The sequence below is a fragment of the Poecilia formosa genome, unplaced genomic scaffold, assembly GCF_000485575.1.
Source record: "Poecilia formosa unplaced genomic scaffold, Poecilia_formosa-5.1.2 Scaffold25, whole genome shotgun sequence".
NCBI lineage: Eukaryota > Metazoa > Chordata > Actinopteri > Cyprinodontiformes > Poeciliidae > Poecilia > Poecilia formosa.
Window position 1 is genome coordinate 3349009 of NW_006799964.1, and position 22308 is coordinate 3371316.

The 22308-nt window shown below is 36.7% G+C and overlaps 1 protein-coding gene across 2 annotated transcripts in view; it reads right to left on the bottom strand.

The window, feature by feature from the left end:
* Positions 1–16660, bottom strand: part of fancc (FA complementation group C) — a 37018-nt gene extending 20358 nt beyond the window's left edge. The window contains exons 1-8 of one of the 2 annotated variants that reach the window (XM_007548181.2): positions 16498–16660; positions 12960–13190; positions 9453–9540; positions 9241–9335; positions 1946–2053; positions 1814–1878; positions 1061–1225; positions 291–444 (exon numbers count right to left, since the gene is read on the bottom strand). In XM_007548181.2, coding sequence (XP_007548243.1) covers positions 291–444; positions 1061–1225; positions 1814–1878; positions 1946–2053; positions 9241–9335; positions 9453–9540; positions 12960–13145 — 861 coding nt within the window. In that variant the 5' untranslated portion in view covers positions 13146–13190; positions 16498–16660. The remainder of the gene's footprint in view (positions 1–290; positions 445–1060; positions 1226–1813; positions 1879–1945; positions 2054–9240; positions 9336–9452; positions 9541–12959; positions 13191–16497) is intronic. The other variant, XM_007548182.2, reaches the window with a different exon arrangement.
* Positions 16661–22308: the final 5648 nt, after the last annotated feature.

Below are 22308 nucleotides of genomic sequence, written 5' to 3' on the forward strand. Positions count from 1 at the left end.
TTTTTTACACTCGAGTGTGTCTAACATCTAAAACATCTTTATATTAATTTAAAAAGTGTAAAATACAAGTTTGTTTTTGTTAACACCCTTAAACGCAGGGACAAAATCTGTTTAAAAACATTCATTTTGTATTCTGTCTCTTTAACATCCCACCTCACTAATCACTCAACCTGTTCTACTTGGTCAAACACGGTAGCGTATACAATAGTGCGTCGACAGTTGTTTGTCACGTCCCACTGTCAGATGTGGGCAGTCGGACATGTTTCTATAATCACGAAAAGAGGACTCACCAATAACGACTTCGACACTTGCTCCTCCACCTTGCTTGGTGTTGATCCTGCTGCAGTAGCAGACGCCAACAGATTGAGCACAGCTTCCTCCAGGCTGGGTAAGCTCTGATACCACAGGGAAACAACTGCCTGCTCGTCCAGTAGCAGGTCGCATCTGGAAATATTTGAAGGGCTGTATTTTAAAATAAAATTTTATATTTTTGACACTATATTATATTATACTATACTATATTATACTAGATACTATTAGCACATATGCTAATGGTAACTTGATCCTTTTTTTGGCATTTTCAGGAGAATTGAAGCAGGCAGTAGAAGAACCACTAAAATATCTTGCAGCTGAAAGTGAGGAGTAGGAAAAACCTTACTCAGACGTGATGTCAGTGACGGGTAGATGGCTACCAGAAGTGTTTCCCTGCAGCTATTTCAGTCAAAAGGGGGTAAAGCCACCTCTTAGGTAGGAGGGTGTTCTAACGTTTTTTTCCTCAGTTGTAATCATTTAAGTAGAATTAAATCCCTTTCATCTCCAAATTGGAAATGAATATATTAAGATTTATGAATAAATACTTGAAAACTGTATTCAGTTAGATTTTACAGCATTTCTGAAAACCTCCCAACTTTTCTAGTAATGAAGACTTTACATCCTTTTTACAACTGTGGTATGAAATAGTCCTTAATGAGTACAACACTGCACTCTACTGAGACACTTAGCATATTTTTCTCAAATATGGCAGCACAAGCTAAAAATGCAGTAGAAACATTTGCTGTACCTGGAGTAGGCAGAGTGTAGAGCACCAAGGAAGTTTTCACTCAGACCTTCTCTGATGCAAGTCATCTGCTGCTGCAGCAAAGCACCAATAAGAGGAGACGCTTCAGGACATGTGATGAGAGGCACACAAGCCTCTGATGCAGCCCAAACACTGCCACATGAACACCTATGTGGAGTTTGAGAAATGTTAAAGACATTTATATTACTGTGCAGACAGAACAATAGGAGGTGAAGATTAGACTTAATGTTTGCTTATGTTTCCTGCATAGCTTTGTTTTTCATTTAAAATCAACTTCTTCATAGTTCCCCTAAAAAGCACAGACACAGTTGTAATGTTCTTAACAGAACTTTTTATTGCAACTATTTATAGTGTTTATTTCTTTGCTTGTTTGTTTTTTTGTAAATAAAGTACTGTACATTAATGAGGCAGACATTAGATCCTAACCTTAAGATTCAGACCACAAGAACAGAACAAGCTAAAAATTAAAAAAAACTAATTGTATCTTTTTGAACTCAAATGATGTTAAATTAATTTACTAACATTATAAAACTCACAAATTTGTGAAACATTTTAATTGTGGGAATGTGATGCACTACTGCTGTGTGTAACTGAACAGATACATGAAAGTCTTTTTGTATTTATTTTATTTATGCATTTTTTTGTTTTATTGATCAAATTTCTTGCAATTTCAGTCAACAGAACAGAAACCAATCTACCATGAGTACAGCTTGTTTGAATGTGAATTATATTTACCCCTTATTTGTGCTGCTCACAGAACACTGACTATTCCCAATGCTTTCCTGTATTCTTGTCACCATCTGAAATGTAAGAAATCAAAATGAAATGCAAGTATGCTTGTAAAGAGAAGCTGTAAGAACAAAATACCTTTTTCAGCACGTTAAGATGGTACTCTTTGGTTGGCACTGCTAAATGCTTCATCAGTGCCACGGCTGCACCATCTTCTTCGTCTGTAGCCAGATGACACAGGACTTTCTGTGGTGGAGCAGAAGAAACAATATGCAGCAGAGGTTTGGCACCTCATGAATGCAACAATTTACCAAAACCAAAAGTTTCAATACAGCAAATCTAATTGGTTGCTGGAAAACCAGATGACTATGTCAGCATCACATCATTTGAAACACACGATTGGAGAAAAGGTATTCCAATAATTAAGTATGAATGTAAGGGGCAGCATACAAGTAGAAGTAGAAACGAGCATTCTTTGTAACAGACCCTTGCCATTTTACAACCGGGCCTCATGATACACAAGAATAATGAACCCAACCCATAATCAGCTGCGAACAATGTTGGGTGAAATGAAGCAAAGGAATCCACTCAAAGTATATGGTAAGAACATAAACTGGACAATGCCAACTTTATTAATATAGTAATTTTTTTGAAAGCTGCACAGCAATAACGTTGAAGCAAATCTGTGGGAAATATAATAACTTCATAGAAATCAAAACAGAATAAAACTAAAAGTTGTAATGTAGCAGAAGAAAATAATTTAAAAAATACAGGAAAGAAATATAAAAATAAAATTATGTTAATTTCCAACCGGGTCACAGGACTAATTTTAAAAGCATCTTAGAAGTTTCTATTGGAAGGCAAAGAGATTTACCAAAATAGAAGAACCACCTGAAAAGCCACAATCACCTCTACATTTTAGATTAGATCTGGTAACATCTAAACACACCTTAGAGTGGCTCCCAAAGATGGGGTCTATACCCCAGCCAAAAGTGAAGGGTCTTGAGATAAACCTCAAGACATCAAATTTAAATTAGAGGTAATTGCTAATTGCTTATGCTATTGCAAAATAAGAATCACAAAAGTCATTGAAGGATATTGGCAGTATAATTGTTAAGGTCAGCTGTTTACTCATTATACCTCTGACTGGATTCAAAGCAGTGTCTGAATGCTTTTTATACAACTTTGTGGTTGTGTTGTGCTTGTATGCATGTGTGTGTGTGTGTGTGTGTGTGTGCGCGTGTGTTCTTGTGTGTAACCCAAGGATACCAAATCAAAAGCTTGTTCAAGCCTTTGAAACAACCCTTTTAATTTAACCACAAGAAATCGACTTATTAATACAAGCTGAATACCTAAAACTTGACATCTTGTCTACACAGCAAAACCAAGGCATATGGCTCACCAAGTAGTGAAAAAATACAAACCGCTTTGAAACACCAGGATAAAAGACAAAAGGAAATAAGAAGAGAAAGACACTGTGGGATGTTGAGTATGTATAAAAAGAAGAGAGCAGTGAAACCTAAATCTGAGGAAAAGTAGTACTGCAGAGCTGTTGGTGCAGCCCTGTGGTTTTTCCGGCCTGGCTGTGCAGCACGCTAGGATGCTTACCCTCCACATAGTCTCACAAAACCACCCCAATCACTACCATCTGAGAGCCCTCAAACCCAGCACATATAGTACATACAAAGCCAATCACACTCAACCCACAGTTAGAAAGGAGGCACAGTGGGGACGGGGAATGAGAAGTAAGGAAGGTTTGGTTAGAATAAGTATCAGAGACTGAAAGTCACTGTGATGTCTGTATTCTGAACGGGGGGAAAAAGTGTGTGGTCACCAGAGGAATGGGATAAAGAACAGAAAGATAGATGGGTGGCAAATACTTTAGGTCAAAAGCCATCTTTCTCACACAGAAAAAAGCAACTTGAATTGGCTTTGGGGACAAGTTACTGCCATAGCAATGATCCCCCCATAAATCTAAAATTAAAACAGAGGATGTAAGAAAAAAGGCATGAGGCAAAGACGTGCTTTGGATGGGTGTCTGTTAACAATTACTACACCATGATTGAAAAACCAATGACAGACTTAAGTATAGCCTCAGATGGTCAAAACAGCAGAGACAAAAAAGGGGAGATGAAATCCACTGGAAGAGCACAAATAAAGAATTTGGATCTCTAAAAGCACTGATTTAGAACCAACCCAACCTCAAACTTGGAGTAATAAATCTGTATGCCCATCCAGTATTTGTACAACACCCACTAACAGTCGAGGGGCTATAAAGGGTTAGCCCACATAGTTGATGGTATCCAAAAAAAATGTTAAGTGTTAGTTACTTTTATAAAAAAAAAAAATCCAGCTCTCTTGTATATTTCTCTTTATGCACAGTTAACACACTTTTCCTTTCAAAAGTGTTCATACCAAAGCAACATGTTCACATTTTGACCAACACACCCACAAAATTCAATGGATTTTATGTGACATGGCAAAACAATGTGTTATTAAAGCTAAAAGCAAAGACTTTACTTTTTTAGACTTTTAATATCATTATAATTTAAATTTAGGAACCACTCAATTTAATGTGGAGTTTGGTTTCAGAGTGTCAATGCTGTCCAGAAATGCTTAAAAATTATGATTCAAAACCTATGCGAGTTATCTCACTTTCCACAAGCCAAATTGCTTATGTTTACATACTTTATTAAAATTATAATACTGTAATGTCATGTTTTGGCTTTTGTACTACATATTGAGCAGAAGTGTTACTGTGCTACTGTTTTATTTTCAGATATTTTACTGGTCAAATAATGAATACCCAAATAAAAATACCCAGCATCAGTCCTTACAGTTTATTATAAGCTCAGCAAAAAGCATTGAGGATGGATTTTAGTTAACTATTACAAAAATTTCTGTAAACACACAGAACCTGTTTAAATGTGCATTACTAAGGAGCTGGAAGTGGATAATTTAACAAAAATGTTGTAAGTACATCACTCAGCCACAAATACAAATCACAAAACAAAGTAATATAAAGCATATTTCCAAAATACAAATAAACTGCAAATAGTTTACATTTAGAGACTCCAAAAAAATTAAGACCTTACAGACAACCAACCACGGAGTCATGAGGTTTTGTTTTTTTTTGCACATTCTTTTAGCATTTTTGAAAAGTTTTAGTTAGATAACTGTCCATTTATTAAAATCTATAATTTAATGCAGGTGGGATTTATTTTATTTTTTTTACTTTTGTTGTTTACAAAGAAGGAGAGAAAGAAAATCACAAACTAAGCAAAAAGGAAGAGAATGAATGAAGGCAATCATCCAGGTGATTGGAACCATGAAGTGAATTTTATTCATACAATGACATTTAAAATGAACCTAATAAGAAGAGGGAATGTTTTTATTTTTAATAATAAAATGAAAACTTAGTATGAGCAAACAGCTGCAAATATATAAAGTGGCTACAGTTGCTGCAGGGAATATTTGTGGTTCCTTGAGCAGCTAAAGACCAGATTAAGCTACCATTCAGCTGATTGTTTGGCTATCTAAAATTACACCCTCACTACTTACACTCTTACTTGCATTACTGTCATCTTCTCAAAGATCATTTTACTGCAGCACTGTGAGGTCCTTTTACATGTGCAGGATGTTGAGAAACAGACCAACAGAGTTAATGACTATCAGCCTGGAGCTTTGTGGCTATACCCCAGAATGCATCAAACCCTATGTGAAAGCTCAGATGTGGAGAAGAGAGACAGACAGGGAGCTGAAGCAAAGAGAGAGAAATACTGTACACACTATATGCATCAATTGGGGGAAACATGCCGCTGCAAACATGCAACAGCAAAGAAACAAAAACATTTCATTAAATTCTCAAAATCACCTAAATGTACATGAACAAAGCATTTGGATGCCACATAGCAGCTGACAGTCAGTTTCTCAAGAAGGAAATAAGAAAACAATGTTAAGGAGAACAATCAGTCAAGGATAACAAAAAACAGGCTTTGCCTCACATTCCAAGACAGGCAGCGCTGTGCAGACACAGAGACAAAGAAGGAGCATCTCTGACCTAAAACAGATTATCTGCTCTGCTCTTCCCGACAGACAAGCTAAGTTGTTGCGAAAGGACTTTGCTGTGCTTCTCGTCATTCGCATCACTGGTGGTAAATGGAAGATTCTTCAAAAAAATAAAAGGAGGGAATGTAGAAAAGCTGACAATGACTGTTGTACAAGACGCTTTTGGATCATTGAAAATCTTGCTCTATAACTATAAAGTAGAAAAAAAAATAATTTTCAAGATCACAGCAATATAACAAAATGTGCCATACATTCGTATTCAACCTCTTTTACTCCAATACCCTTTTATAAAATTCGATGCAACCACACTTATCTTGTTTTTGGTCAGAATTACTAAAATTGTTTCCATTTGCTGAACAATAACAGGAAGAATATGTCAGATTTATTTATTAATACCTTCAAAAATATAAGTTTACCTAGAGAATGAGTAGAATCTCTTTGAAATACGAGGGAAACCCAGATTACGGTATCATGGTTTTGCAAACTTTTACTGACACACTTGAGTTAATTGGAGGTAGATGGATGTATTTCAAGGAAACACTGGGAACAATGGGGGAAGTCTTTAGACAATTTGAAGATGCTTGAAAGTTGAAAGTTAATCTGTCCAAGCAATTACACACAAGTACAGATGTGGTGGGAATGTCTAACCATCCTACCACTCAGGATGGAGGTTAGTTCTGTGTCCCAGAGATGGATGTGTTTTGGTCTGAAATATGCAAATCGACCCCAGAACAAAAGCCATAAATAAATAAATAAATAATTTGCAGTTTTCTAATGCAGATAAGGACAAAGACCTTCATTTTTGGAGACATGTCCTGTTGTCTGATGAAACTAAAGTAGAACTATTAGGCCACAATGACCACTTTTACATTTGGAGGAAAAATGGGGAACCTTGTAAGCCTGTAATCTATTTACAGCCTCAATACATCACAATTTCAATTATTGTAACTATTATTTTACCTTCTACACTACTGAACATTTGGCCAGTATATCCTGCACAAAACATACAATATTGCCACACATAGAAACATCTTGACACAGATGCAGACACCGCTGTGGTCACTTGCACTCAGCTTCCCCTCCGACAGGTCAAAGAACATCTGGCAAAATTCAAAGTTTACTTTCTAGGCTCTGTTTTAATTAGCAAGATGTTTTTTTTAGATGAGAAATTAATCAAAAGAATACAAACACACAGTTAATCTGGCAGAAATGTGAAGGTTTCACATTGTTTATCATAAGCCATCTGTGTGAACCCTCTCAAAGTTGAAAATGGCAGAAGCTTTTCTTCCCCCTCTTCTCTTTCCCTCCTCTTTGCGCTCGCCTACAGAACACACAGGGCGCTTTGCTGGCTAGCCCTAATATAAAGGCGGATTCTTAAATGATAATCAGAGGCTGTGAAACAGTCACTTTTAATTTGACTTTAAAATGTGAAACATAGTTGGAGACTATGCAGACTAAGACGAATAGAGACACAATCTACTCACTTCATTATGACTATTCAATTGGATTGGAAAGACAGAGATGGAAAGCACATCCCTATTAAAATAAATGAAATAGAAAATCTCTTCAGCAGTCCAGAGACTGTCAAAGAAGAATTATTTAAAGAGCTTTTGTTTTAAAAAAAAAAAAAGTGTTTTATTGCCAAGTAATCTTTATGTCAAGTCATCCAGAACACAAACAATAAAATGACCCAGCCCAGTGTGATGAAAACTGGCATATGAAAAAGATCTGGAAGAATACACTGTTACGCACAATTTACCACAAGTAATTCAATATCAATAAAGGCTGGAAACACAGGAGATTTTGTCACAATTTTTTCCAACTTTGCTGTGCAGTGGCCATCAGTTGTGTAATTCTGTTAAACCTTTGCTTACATCCTCTTTACACAAGATTAAAATTCTAGTACAGTTTCCAGGATCTCTAAGAGGGTATAGATGTTCAGTCTCCTGCTCTCTTGCACCTTGTTGTGTCCTCCCCATCAAAGCAAAATCCTTAAAAATATGGGTGGTTTCCACACCTCCACCATCAATTTCAGCCTGCCTGATTGTCTGAGTAAACACCACTTCTCCCTGATATGAGCAATATCCCATGGTAAAATGCAGCGCAAGTGGTAGATATACAGTGCCAAACACTAGCAATAAATTAAACTACTGCCAGCCCAGTGTGGGTTTTAAGATTGACACAAAAATAGTGTGGTCATTCCTCCTTCTAAATCTCCATTGACCAAGCCACACAGGTTTGTGTAAGGAACAACACCTGGATAACTTACTAAACTGCTGCTTGAGACTCCTCCACACTCCACACAGAACCCAAAGAAGCTGCCACTATGGTAAATAGTAGCGAGTGCATTGCTAAAGCAGCTGTTAAAGAATGCAATTTTGGGATTTCAGTTTGGATGTATTGTCTTATTTTATTGCACCATAAAACCAGAAACATTTAATAATGAGAAACTTTATCCTTTTATTTAGAAAAATACTGCAACCCATCATTTGATTTCGAGTATTACTCCTCTTTTTAACTGTTAGTTAGAAAGCAGATGATCAAAGCCACTAAGAAGGCAGAGCCTGGTGAATGTGTATGCCACAGACAACAGGAGGATAAAAATGGAGGCGGCAATTAAAACGCACAGAACTAGGTAACTATAAATTAGCACTACTTAAAGTAATACTCATGAGATCAACTTGCTGTGAATGTGGAAAACCGCCTGCTACATCCCAACTTTATCTGCCTCAAGTTTGGACTCGTCATGGGTGAGGAGATCCAGAAGCAATCAGTAACTATCTTCCTGTGGTTTCTATAATAGCTCTGCTCATTCAGAGATAATTACAGATGCCTACTTTAAAAACACCCAGGCTAATAGTATTAGTATTCACTTGGGTCTCAGTGTCTCTTTCTTGTTTTTTTTTTTTTTTTAATGATTACATTTCTTTTTCTTTTGCTTTGTCATGCTGAATCTAGCTGAAATGCATCAAATGTAACTGTTTTCCCTAAAATAATTAAGTCGATCTATATTGTGATTGATGGATGAATCGCTTCATGTCATATCATTTTTCTTTCTGTATTTCCATCCATTCATCCATTTTCTGCACACCCTTGTCCGTAGTGGTGTCAGGAGGGTTGCCGGTGCCTATCTCCAGCAAACGTTTTGGGCAAGAGGCAGGGTACACCCTGGACAGGTCGCCAGTCTGTCGCAGCCCATCTGTATTTATATAATGAATTTCATCACTGGCGATGTATCTTGACATGTGTCGTGTCTAGATACATCTAGTTTTGCAGGCTAGAGCTGCAAAACTAATATCGGTCAATAAAATTATTAAACAATGGCTAATTTGTCAAGCAGTTTATTTTAACAGATCAGTTTCTACCTGTATCCACTGGTTGGCTTTTCCTTCCACTGCATTGCTTGGATGCTCAGAATACAGAGCCAACAAACACTGGAGGAGAAGTCCTCTACTTGCACCTGCAAGACACACACAAGATTTACCAATTTTCTCAGGTTAATTTTCATGTCTGTTGTTTCTGTTTGTCAGTGGGTTTTAAAAAGACAGATAAAGTAATGCCCAAAGCATAGATTCACCTTCTGCAGTGACATGAGGGTTCCAGCACAGCCGGCCTAAAAGCTGACCTAATAAGGGAAGCCTATTCAAGGTTTCTGTTGTGGAGCTCTAAGAGAAACAGAATAAAAAGGAAAGAAAAAAAAGACAAATTAACATTTAAGCAGTTTTAAAAAGAAACGATATCAACGTAAAAAAAACAAAAAAACAAATTCAGGCCTTTATATTTAAACAGCAGTGTGTCATGGAGAAAGACTAACGACTAATTTGAGAGGATGAGATCACTACTAATGGGAATCATAATGGTAGGTCAAGCAGAGTTTAAATAGAACATAAATACCCCAGCTATTGTCTGCAACAACACAGTTTCTGTGTGTTGCTCAGCCCTCACATTTGGCCTCCCGATTGCTGAATAGTCTATGGTAAATGCTGTACGGTAAACGTGTGTGTGTGTGTGTGTGTGTGTGTGTGTGTGTGTGTGTGTGTGTGTTGCTGATGCAACAGAGAAGGAATGCTCATTTACAATACAAACTGTTGAATGCTCTGTGACTGAAGGAATGCCCATAAGAATAAGCCATCACAAAAGAAAGCAATTACGACCGACTACCAGGGCACAATTGGCATCAAAGCCTCACTAGCACTGTCTCTAATTATGACCATGTATCTTGTTGTGATTACAACCAGACATTCTTTGACAGAAGTGACTGATTACATACTGGCCAAGGAGCCTAAGGAGACATTTTATAGATTAGAATGAAATAGATGGTGAAGAAAGACACCAAAGACGCAAAATATGTATAAATCATGCATATGTATTTTAGGGTTTATCTAATATGTGAAGCTCTAAACTGAGACAAGTTTGACAAGAAAAACTATGAAAATGTAAACTTTTGTCATTTTAAGGTACACGTGGAAGTTAATGGTTCTAATGCATGCACAAATTACATCCATGTTTGTTTCTACTAAAAGAGCAAAGGAAAGCAATCCAATGAGAAGTTGGTTTACCAGTTTCAGAATTTGCAGAAGGATGTGTCTGATAAGCAGCTGGAGAAAAGCCCTGGATTTACCTCGAGGCTCCTCTGAGAGCTGCACCTACACAATAACTGTGTTCAAGTTTAATTGACGGAAAGAGAGCTTCTTCCCAGCATGCGGGGGAGGGTAGTACACAGACTGAAAGAATGAGAACCAGCCAATCACTCCAATAAAACTTTAGAGACATTACCCCACAGCAATGGACCCAAACAAATCAAGCATTAGCATGTTTGTGTGTGTGTGTAATTCATAGTAACTAGACATGCTAATCCTGTTCTACACACCAACAGCTTCCCTTTTTACAACTACATAAAAAAGATTAATTCTTCTTCAAAAAGGGTTAAGAAAATATTAAATCAATTACAAATTGTTTATTTGAATATACCACATAGACGTGCATTTATTTAGGCGCAATTGGACATAACGGTGATTAACCCCTTAACTGTCACCCTCAAAACACAATGAGTATCCTCATGATAGTTAAGGGGTTTTACACAACTCTGTGTGTCTCTGGTAAGTAGATTCTTTCAGTAGCAGCAATAATTAGTTAATATTACAAGAAATGCATTATGGAAGTTCTATCTCTTTCTCTGACTGTGCAGGTAAAATGTGCACTGGCATCAGCTTGAAACAGTATCAATCCATTCTCACAACTCAAAACTGTTGTAAAGCGAAGTGGACCACAAACTAAACCTGTCACGATAACAGATTTTTCTGGACGATACATTTTTCCACGATAATATTGTTGAGACCATCACTGTGAAAATGGAGACCGCTACATCTAACAAAGAAAGAAAAAAGAGTAACTCTGAGAAGTTCATTTTAAGCATTGGCTTTTGTAAGTGTTGGTGTCTGTCAATCATCCTCACCTGTTCATGAACAATAGGATTATTTCACATATTGGGTCATAAGCCACAGGAAAGCTGTAAAGATATCAAAGGATTCATATCGTTGCCAAAAAGTGGGCTATCCTCAGCTGGTCTTTTATGAGCCCATTGCGAGGAAAAAAAAAGATTTCAATGCAATTAAGCTTTACCATACTGTTTCTTTGCATGTGCTCCATAACTCTGCTCATTCTGACTCATCTGCATTACGCAGAGCCAGAATTATGCTGACAGAAAGAGACCTGCAGGAAAAAAAGCGAGGCTTGATCTATAAAAATATACTGGTAGATTCAAAAGTCGAAGTTGAAGTAATAAGTCAAATATAAACCGAAAACTGATTTTTAACAACTCACTAAATGTTTCAGTAAAACGTTGGGAAATTCCAAACATAATTTCCAAGGGCAATTTAATAACGATAAACAGAAAATGATTTAGCTGGAAAGTTAGTCTAAAATATAAGGAATAATCTTAAATGCTGTGAGTTGGCGAGTTGTAGAAAAAAAAAAGAAGATTTGATCAGAAAATTTCAGGAATCCCAAAGAACAGCAGACCTCCTGTCCTCGGCCCTCTTCCCAGATTTGCTGGATCTGATATGGGGATACATCAGGTTAGCACTCAAGGTCCCACTGCGGCTATTACCTGACTAACTCAACACTGCAGTGCTGCCAGCCAGGCATACACTGCCTCAGCAACACACAGAACACCGTCTGTTAGCAGGACCCTTCCATTGAATGAATTACCGTTCAAGCCCTGGCTAAAAACTCAGAAGGTGTGGGCGCATGTTTGAGCAAACCCGATAGTCTTATTTCTGCATTAATTTACTCAAAGTTTCATTAATCAAATGGCTGCTGTTCTGCCTAATAGGTGAAGACTTTAAAATCAATATAGTACAATGTTAACCTGTAAAGACGGAAAAACAGCCTGTTGCACTCCCCTCGCCGTATTATTGTGGATTAGTTTTAAGTTTTGATGGCAGACAAAAGTCCACATAAATAATGGTAAAACATGCAATTACAATGCATCCTATGCTGTAGAAAAAAAACAACCAAAACACTCACCAAGGGAAAACAAGAAGAGAAGTTAAAGGCAGTTTGTTACTTTGGACATCATTCTGTGAGGAAACCCTGGCTTCTCCCATTCATGGAAATGTTCATTTTACACACAACAGCTACCTAAGCTTTGTTAAAGATGTTAATCAGTACTTCCTGTAGTCTTTTTAGTGCCCCTGCCACACAGCAGAAATGGGTCAGAAGTGTCTGAAGTACAAAAGACAAAGAAGAGTACAAGAATGTCGAATTGGTCTAATTCCCTGGATATCAATCAAATCCAACATCTGTAGAATGTGCTCCAAAAAAATCTAATCTATGAAATCCACAAGTCACAGCTTACAAGACATAAAGGATCCACTGCCAACACAATGGTGGCCGATACCATGGAAAACCTTTAAGGAATCAGTGGAGTCCATGTGCAGATGCATCAGAGATGTATTGGCAGTAAGGAGGACCACAACACAATTAGGTTGGTATGATGTTATGCCTGACAGCAATATCTCTGAGAGCCAACTTATCTACATTATTCCTGTAGCACTATAATCAATCAAACACATTTACTCACCACACTGCTGATTTCTGTGAGAAGCTGCTGGAGGAAATCTCTCAGTCTCTTCAAGTGCAGGGAAATGTCTTTCCATGTGTGTGGAGTGTCAGTTTGGCCCCAAGCGATGGCTTTTTCAAGCCAGAAGGGCATCTCCTGAACATTTGGCCAGTGTGCTGTTGTTTGCTGGACCTGCAGCTCAGTCATTTGACGTTTTCCACAGGCAAATTTACTTTTGAGCTTAAAGAAATCCTAGGAAACAGCAATAAATGTGCCATTAAAGTCAAGAATTACACAGAAATTGTCATGAAACTTGAACTTTACCATCATATTTTGTAAGTATCAAGACAGAATCACGGCGAATGGGATCTTGGCGGTATACCATTTTTCTGTTAGCATATTTGTGGATATAGATGTTTGATTTATTTTGACATCTCTTCGTTTCCCACTATCCAGTTTCATTGGCTTCAGATGTTATGCAGCACTAAGCATTTATAAATAAATGAGAAAAGACAATAAACCAATTTGTTTAACCTGAAGAAAACACAAATTGCATTTGGTGAGAACAAGATTGAAAAATAAGGGAAACTTTGTTTACAGAAAAACTCCAGATTTACTGTTACAATGACAAATAAAAACTGAGGTTCACTTCTTTTAAACAGTGAAAAATATTTATAAGGGAACTTTTTCTAGAAAAAAATTTATTATTAAATAAAATCATGATTTGTCTACACTTGGTACAAAGTAGGAAATAATAAAAACATAAACCAACAGTCTCTAGTTGGCTGCTCAATGACATAAAGAACAGCATAAGATCCTAACTTGAAAATGATAGCACCGTCATAACATTTATTAAATAGAGAGAATATTGCTGATAATGTTCATTAATAGAAAGTAGACAACCATCAACAAAGACATTGTCACAATTAGAGATACAGAGAGAAAGTTATTAGATGGGGATGTATGATATTAGAAAATCATTGGTAAATATTGCTTTCATGATATTATATATGCTTATTTCATCATTCAACTCTCATATGTGCTTCCTTCAGTCTGTGATCTTAAGCATTTTCTCCAGTCACTTGTGCCCGGTGTGAATATCTGATGTCATCAAGATTCTGCCTGCGCAACTGGCTAAACATTACGCTAGGATGTAAAATCCAAGTTGATAACACTTGGAATATATTACTCAACAATTATTGTGCTCCAAACAGTTCTTTGCAATTTGAATATTGTGATGATGATGGATTTGTGCAGACTTAGCATTAATCTCCCCTCAGTGCTCCATCTTGTTTATTCTCATTGAGCTTGATTTTCAACCTGACCAATCAGCAAACAGAAAGAAGAGTTATGAATGGTTTGACACTGATTTCCTGCGCCATTTCAGAATTGAAGTATGCCTTTGCAGTTTGGCAATGGCAGCGGAGGAAGTGAAAGAAGCTATTCAGTCCGTGTTGGACACGCTTCAAAATACTGAGCAATTAAAGTTGGAGGAATATTTAAGATATTTTATTGCTGGCAACGATGAACCTTCTCCCCACTGGAATGTTTACAGCTCACGCAATTTCCGGTAAGTTTTATTGAGCTGGTGCTTTACACATGTCCCAGCCAAATGTTTAAAAATTCAACAGAGTCCATGCCTCCCGCAAGCAATCGCCAAGGGTCCCAATCGTCCGTACGTAGAAAGCGTAGAACAAGCGGCTGGTTTTTACAAAGGCTAGTATTAAATAAATAGTTAAAAACAGATGCTTTTGACAATTACGTCAATATCTGCATATGTGGCCTACATCCTCCATAGCCACCCTTGCTCTCATAGGAGGTTAATAGAATAAGTGGAATGAATAAAAAAGAGGAAATAAATTGTTTTGATCTAGTTATTCTACCCTCTTATTACCACAATTTAATGATCACATTCCTGTGATCCAGGCAATATCTTCTACACATCCAAGACTGCCTACCGAGAAATAAACAGTACATTCTTCACCTTTCATGAAGATGGGAAAAAAAGCATAGGAGGGCCCCAAGGGTGTGTATGAGGATGCGTTTCATGTCTGCATATAGCTCGAGAATCGTGTGTGTGCGTGTTTGTTGTGTTTTGCCATAATGACAGGTCTATGTGGGACACCACAGGCTTGTATTTTATGATCACCTCGTAACACACGATTTGTTTAATGTCTTGCCATCAGCTCGGCTGGAAAGCCCCTATGGCACGCTGAAATGAATATATAAATACTCATTTCAGGGAGGAAAAATGCCAAACCAAATTAGGAACAAACGCCTCTTGTTGACTTGTCTCTTAGGGTCTCCATTTTCAGAAAAACTGAGGGTGAGCCTAAAAGAAAAACAACCTTAGCAGAGTTTCATCAACATCTCTGTCCTGTCCATAGTTACAAGTACATATAGGCACAGACAGAATAAAATACAGTTACAAAAAAAACTTCTAAAACTCAGGTTACAAAAAAAAAAAAAAAAAAAAATTAATCTCATGTACAAACAGACTCAGCAGCAGCTCTGGAATCAGTTATGCACATTTTGGAGGAGGAACGAGATGTGACTGGTCAAATATTATCTTTGAGGATGTGTTAAGCTAAGTTTGTGGACTTTGGGTTTTGCTGAGTTTGCTGATGTAATTATGAGATTGTTGACATTATTTTAGCACAACCAAAATCAGTTAAGCATCACTTTCTGCAAATTTACCTGCATATGATTTCCTTAGGTTCAACAAGGTTTAATCAGATGAAAAATGTATACAGTTTGATTCTGACCATGCCCCACTGCAGTGGGTCAGCAATGTGCAAGTCTGATGCATTGGTTTATCGTTTATTTGGAATATTTAAAATGTATTTCAGTTAAAGTGTTAAATGTCCATTAGAATTTAATGTTTATCAACCTTTGAGAATGAGTTCGTGCATTGTTATGCCAATAGCATAATATTACTTGAATAAGGTCCCAAAACGACAATGTTGTCATTTATCATAATAACTTCTAGGACAATTTATCATCCAACAAAATTTGTTACTGTGACAGGTCTAGTTACATGCTGTGTAAGAATAAATGTCACTGCTTCCTACAAAAATGTAGCCATTATTTCCATCCCTACCCTAACCCATCACAGATCACCAAAATTTTATATTTTGCCTAATAATAGTACCTAACCTATTTTATTTCCATTGATGTATATACAGTGGCTGTGGACATAGAACCGGAAAGGATCAAAGACTGGACAGGTAGATAGATGGATGTCTGGATTAATGGACAAATAGAAAGACGGAGGCCTAGAGCGCATATGTGCCGTACCAACATCAGACCACAGGATGGCAGTATTTCCTCCTCTACAGGAGACAGTTTTATAAAGGAAAACTATCAATAAAAACCCAACTCAGCCTCAAACCACTGCTGTTGTATGTCAGTCGGCTTCAAAGTTAAGTTAAAGGAATACATTTAAACGTTTTAAAACTCTCTTTCATGGGTTGTTTTTAATCTTTTAGAATGTTATCAGCAACATACATACTTGACAGTCATTACCCGTCGACTAGAGATTATTCAAAGGTGAACTTACTTTCAAATATGCGCAGCACTCAAACTGATGTATTTCCAAAGCAGAAGCTGGTCATACGAAAATATTCTTTACAGCCTCAAAGGACAAAAACCTTTTTCTTTCCGCGAAAAGAAGAAACTGAACTTCCCTCTTCTATAGTGAGTTCCGGGTAGGGAAGGATCCTATTTGCTAAGAGCTATGACGTACGCGGACTTCCCCTTGGAAAGACTCCTGGGAAATGAAGTCTTACAACTCAAATTATAATTTTTTTAGTTGTATTGATTATAAAGTCAAGCATATTTTATTCAAGCATATTTATACACCAGACTTTTATAAATAACTGACTTGATTGTGTTTTCTTTTGCCACTAAATTAGATCTAAAGATCTAAACTTGAAAGTAATTTGGAGTAATTATAAATACGATATTCTTAAAGCAGATGAATTAGAATTAGGATTACTGCTTTCTTAATTTGCTTCACAGCCCTACATTTTGTTGTTGTTGCTGTTGTTGTTGTTGTTGTTGTTGTTGTTTGTTTGCATGCCAGAAATTGTTTTAAGACAAACAATTTTATTATAAGCAGCAAAAGTTATGCATGGGTTTAAGGAATACATTAATCAATAACTTTGGTGTGTCACTGGAATGTACACAACCAACTCTGAAACTGTGCCTATTATTGGTATCTGTGTGCAGATGTAAGTGGGTGAGTGGGTTCATTCATTCATTTCAGTGTCAAACATTTTAGGTTTAAACATCAAACGGGTGAAGTAGAGTGCATTCCAGGGGCAGGAACTTAAAGGTTCCAGAGTGTGTCCCACAGGGACTTCTGAGGGGTTCCCAGCAAGCATGGCTCAAAGTGACAAATCACCTAAGCTTTTGCCAGACCCCAAGAAACTTGCAGCAGCAGGAAACGAATTGTTTAAAATACGTAACGCCCCATGTGTTGGTTTGAGCATGCACATGTGTGTGCATAAGTGCACAGCAGGCTTGCATGAGAAAGAGATTATACACACGTAGTTGTAGAAGTGGATTTACTCATTTTTTCTGTTCTGGTGAATGCAGTCCTTGTGTCTATGTGCGGTCAAATATTTTTTAAATCATATTGCTACTTGAATTCTGCAGAGCATTTCAGGACAGGCCCTGGTCTGTGCTATATGTGTGTGCTCACCTTGAGTAACAGCAGTACAGTTTCGTTTCATAGATAAAGAATAAGTATAGCACGTTTTTTTTTTTTTTTGCCTCTAGAGCAAACTCCAGAAGTTCTGTGGTGCATGTGAGCAAGCAGAAGTGTGTGCACAGATTTGTGAACATGTGGTGTGTGTAAGTGTTGATCTATTTTGTGTGTGTTGTCTTTTTCTTTTAATAAAAAAAAAAACATTAGTATTTGAAGTGTTTGGGATGTACTAAAAAAAAGGCATTTTTCTTGGTTTTTCATTAAAACGTCTTCAAACACATGGTCTTTTTAGTATGCCACCCATGTAGAACCATCCTAATGTGTAAATGGTCATCTGTGCAGTATGACCAGTTCCTTAGTAATTTCTTTTAGTCTTTTTATAGTAGTTGCTTGTTTTTGTTTTCATTTTGTCTTCTTGGTACCAAAATACTTTTCCTCATACAGTAATCTGTATTACTGTATAATGCAGATTATACAATACATTATTTTTCCCTGTTTTGTTTCTTTATTTTTTTTTACTTAGAAAACACACAAAAATCATCAAATTTGTTCAAGAATTCACCTATTTGTTCTATCAAATGCTGTTCTTTACTTGGTGATCTGATTACTGTTCTAAAAATGTTTGTTTTTTTATTTCATTTAAATTTAAACCAACTCTATGAATGAATGAATGAATGAATCAGGTTGTACCTTGATTGCATGCTGACGTCTGGAGAAATTTGCCAGAGTCCCTGTGATCCTGATCCAGTTAAAATGGATGTATAAATATGCATTTACCAGTTTTTAACTATCTAAATTTGATCTACATGAATCCTGTCTATGTGTCAGACTGGGATGTGCTAACAAAAAATCTGTTTTGAACAAAAAAGCTATTTTAATTCTTCATAGTGCCCCATTTTGTTGAAGTCTAAAAGGAGCAGCTGGCAAAAGGACACTATTATGCCGGCCAACTACAAAGTAATATGGGTTTTTGGTATCAAACAACAATTGCAACAAAATGCATTGTGTAACTTCATGTTCAAACTTCCCACATTAGACACTAAGCAAATTTAACTAAACAATTAAACTGCATATTTAGCCAGACAATGTTGTATGTATAGTACCTATATATATTTTTATGTAAGTAGCAAAGGACAAGATGAATCTCAATGGGTTGCATCATTTATTTATCGCTGTGTTACGTTGTTGTCCTCTGTAGCAACCCACTTACCACACCCCTCATACATAACAAAACTGCAATAAAAGTACTGTAATTGTATTACATCTGTAGATGGAAAAAAAGATATAAGACATCTGGAATAAAGATGGTTTAAAATAGTGGTAACATACATCAATCCCTGACTTTGTGTTTCACTGCACAAAAGTGCAGAAGATGAAAAGAAATGCCTCGCACAAAGCACTTCAAAAAGGACATACAAATCTGGGGAGCCTCCTCTGCTGGTGTGGGCAAGACACAAAACGTGTGCAATATTCTGCCTTGAGGAAAACAATCATCTCTTACATAAGACTTATGACATTGCATCTTACACTGTCTTCTGCTTCTGAGGACAAAATCCACATGGACATATAATGAAAACACAAACATGTGCCTACTGCATTCCATCTAATATTTTAAGAACAAACAAATGTAGTCACATGGATTCACTGTTTATGTTTCCAGGCATCCTTCTTTATTGCTAGGGGAGGAAGCTGAGGATTGGTGGAGAAAAGGCGAGTGATGCTGTGACCAATGTGAAACAGCACTGCGTCCACAAGACACAAGTACAATGTGCACCAAACCTGCACTGCAACATTCTCTGCATAGTGAGAGCTGCACTTTGATATACACAACTGATTTACCAAGTGATCAATAATCTCACAATTGGTTGAAATCTTGTTTAATTAGAGTTCAGCTTTACTGAATTTTCAAGCCAACTCTGCCTACTTTAGCTATTTTTGTGTCCTGCATAGTAATTAGCGCTCTCTCTGCTCTGTTTGGCACTCAGCAAGCTGCTGAGAGTTCACATTTCCAACTACCACTGCGGATGTCCAAAAGTGACAAGATTCAGCAAATTATTGAATGTTAAATGATTACCAATAGAATCTGAAGTAGAAAGCAAAGGACAAAATATATTTGTCACTGATTAAAAAATATTTCAGTTGTTTAAAAAAAAGCATACTTAACCCACCTATTGTCTTTGCTTGGTAACCCTTGCAGGATTAAGTGCCTATTTCCAGCAGTCATTGGGCAAGAGGCAGAGCGCTCAGCAAACAGATTACCAGTCCATTACAGAGAAACACAGAGACATAGAGGACCATAGGAAGACACCACGTGTGACAGTCATGTTTTTGGACCATGGGAGGAAGTTGGAGTACCAGAAGACAACCCATACATGCAGGAAGAAAATGTCCAAAACGTCAGATCAGCGTTTGAACCCAGTGCCCTCTGGCTGCAAGGCAACAGTACTACCAAAAACCAGCTGCATACACATTCATTTAACTCTTTAATTTTTACATACTAGTGTTTTGCTTCAAAGGTCTACCCGTTGGTGCATTAGTAGGTGGTGAAAACACTAATATGGCACAGATAGTGGACAGTTTATAGTATTTCATCATGCACTGAAACATAGGAGACATATATACAGTCAATAAATTACATTAAATTAGAATATTAATGACAACTTCATATATTTCAGTAAGCAAATTCATTAATAGAATTCCATTAATAAATTACAGAGACTGATGTCTTCAAGTTTATATTTCCATTAAATTTGATCATTTCCCATTTTGAATCAGACTGTTGCATCAGACCACTAAAACAGTTTTGGTACAAATATGAGGGATTTGTGAAAACCATGTTTAATGCCTGCTTAAAGGTAATTATATACTAAAGACACTTCTAATGTGACAAACAAAATTGATATTTTAGTTTATTGATTATGAGTAAAGATTATGTCACAAAACAATGGCAGATGATAATTGCCTATGCATCATAATTTCAATATTTATGTTTTTTTGTTCTTTCAAAATAAGGTTATTTATAACTTTAATAGATTTTTTTCATATTGAATTAAATTTTTTACTTGTCAATTTCAATATCTTGCTTTTTTCTTAAATATTCATAGATTTTATTTGTTTATTTCATATTTTTAAGTTATGATATTATGCAATGACGTAACATTTCATCTTTGTTAATGCATTGCAGTTGTCATGTTTAAGCTCTGTTTTTTCAGTAGCCAAGTCAATTCAACTTCAAAGTTCGTCTTGAAGGTTCAGAAAATCTAAATTGCAGCAAATCGACTTTACTATTATGCTCGACTGATTGATATTACGTTGTTTCATTTAAACTTTTGCAACTACCACACTAAAACCTGCACAGTCTGAGACTGTGTTTAACTCAAACTATCTTTTTAGTTTTTGAACCTGTGGAATTTGAAAAGACTAAATCTGAAATGAAAGTCATTCAAAAACTAACAGGAACTTGTTTGAATGTTCACTTTATCCCACGAGTTCAACAACCTGATACCAGAGCTTTTTATCCATTTTCACTATGACATATCTTACACTCACACCAACACACGAGAGAGCAAATTCAAGGGAGAGAAGGAGGGACGGAGAGTGAGACACCTGCTTTCTATTAGTCCAGTAGATTGCAGGGAAATTGAGTGGGAGTGTTAAACACAAACACATCCATCTATCTGCCCCTCTGTCTGCAATAATTACACACTTCCTGCTCTAAAATGCTTCTCTGATAGCTTTTACTCTAATTGAGTCTTTGTTTAAGCTCAAGTGTGCACATGTAGGTATTCAACTGAGAGCATGTGTCTCTGGGAGTCTCACAACTGGTCACCAAAGGCTACAGATATATTTTGATCAAATATAAAACACACAGAGAAATATGAAAGACATCACTGTTGAGGGACATAGCCCAAAGGAGGCAATCAAGCACTTTTAGTCGGGGGAAACAATTTGGCTTTTAGGTGATCTGATGTGCCTGAGATTGGGTTATTTATAATCTAAGAAGAATCACATGAAGTCCCCATAATATACACTTATTATAGCTTGACAAGATGTAAGAATGCTCTGGAGCTATGAATACTTTTGCAAGGCACTGTGAATAAATATCTGCAAACTGTAATGAACTAACAAAATATAGTAAAGAAAAATGGTCAAAATCTCTTAACAATTTGAGAGTCATTCAGAAAATAACAGCAGTGCATGTCAGTGGTTTTGTTACTAGTTTTCATGTCCATTGTTGTCCTTCTCCGTGTCCTCTGATGGAAGCTCAACAACGTTGATGTATATCAGTGCAGTGCTACATATTTTCTGCTAGTCTGTCTCAACACATAAGTGAAGTCTCCCTCTAAGGGTCTTCAGAGCTTTTCTCCATGTCCTGTTCCTCATTAGGTGTCTGTCATGGTGCCAGAATCAATAAGCACAGATGGAAGGAAAAAAAAATATTTCTCCTCTCCTCGCCTCTTTGTGAATGGGCAGATCATTAGTAAATTCCAAAGTGAATACCATCATCACCCTGGAAAAGACCCTCCTCAAATATACGGCTTTCTTTTCTTTTCTTTTTTTTTTCTCTTTTTTTTTCTATTTTAGAAAAATTTCAGCCTTATTTTTATTCCTTATGACCCCTAGCTTAGGGCTGCAAAAAATGTTTAAGGCATCTACTTT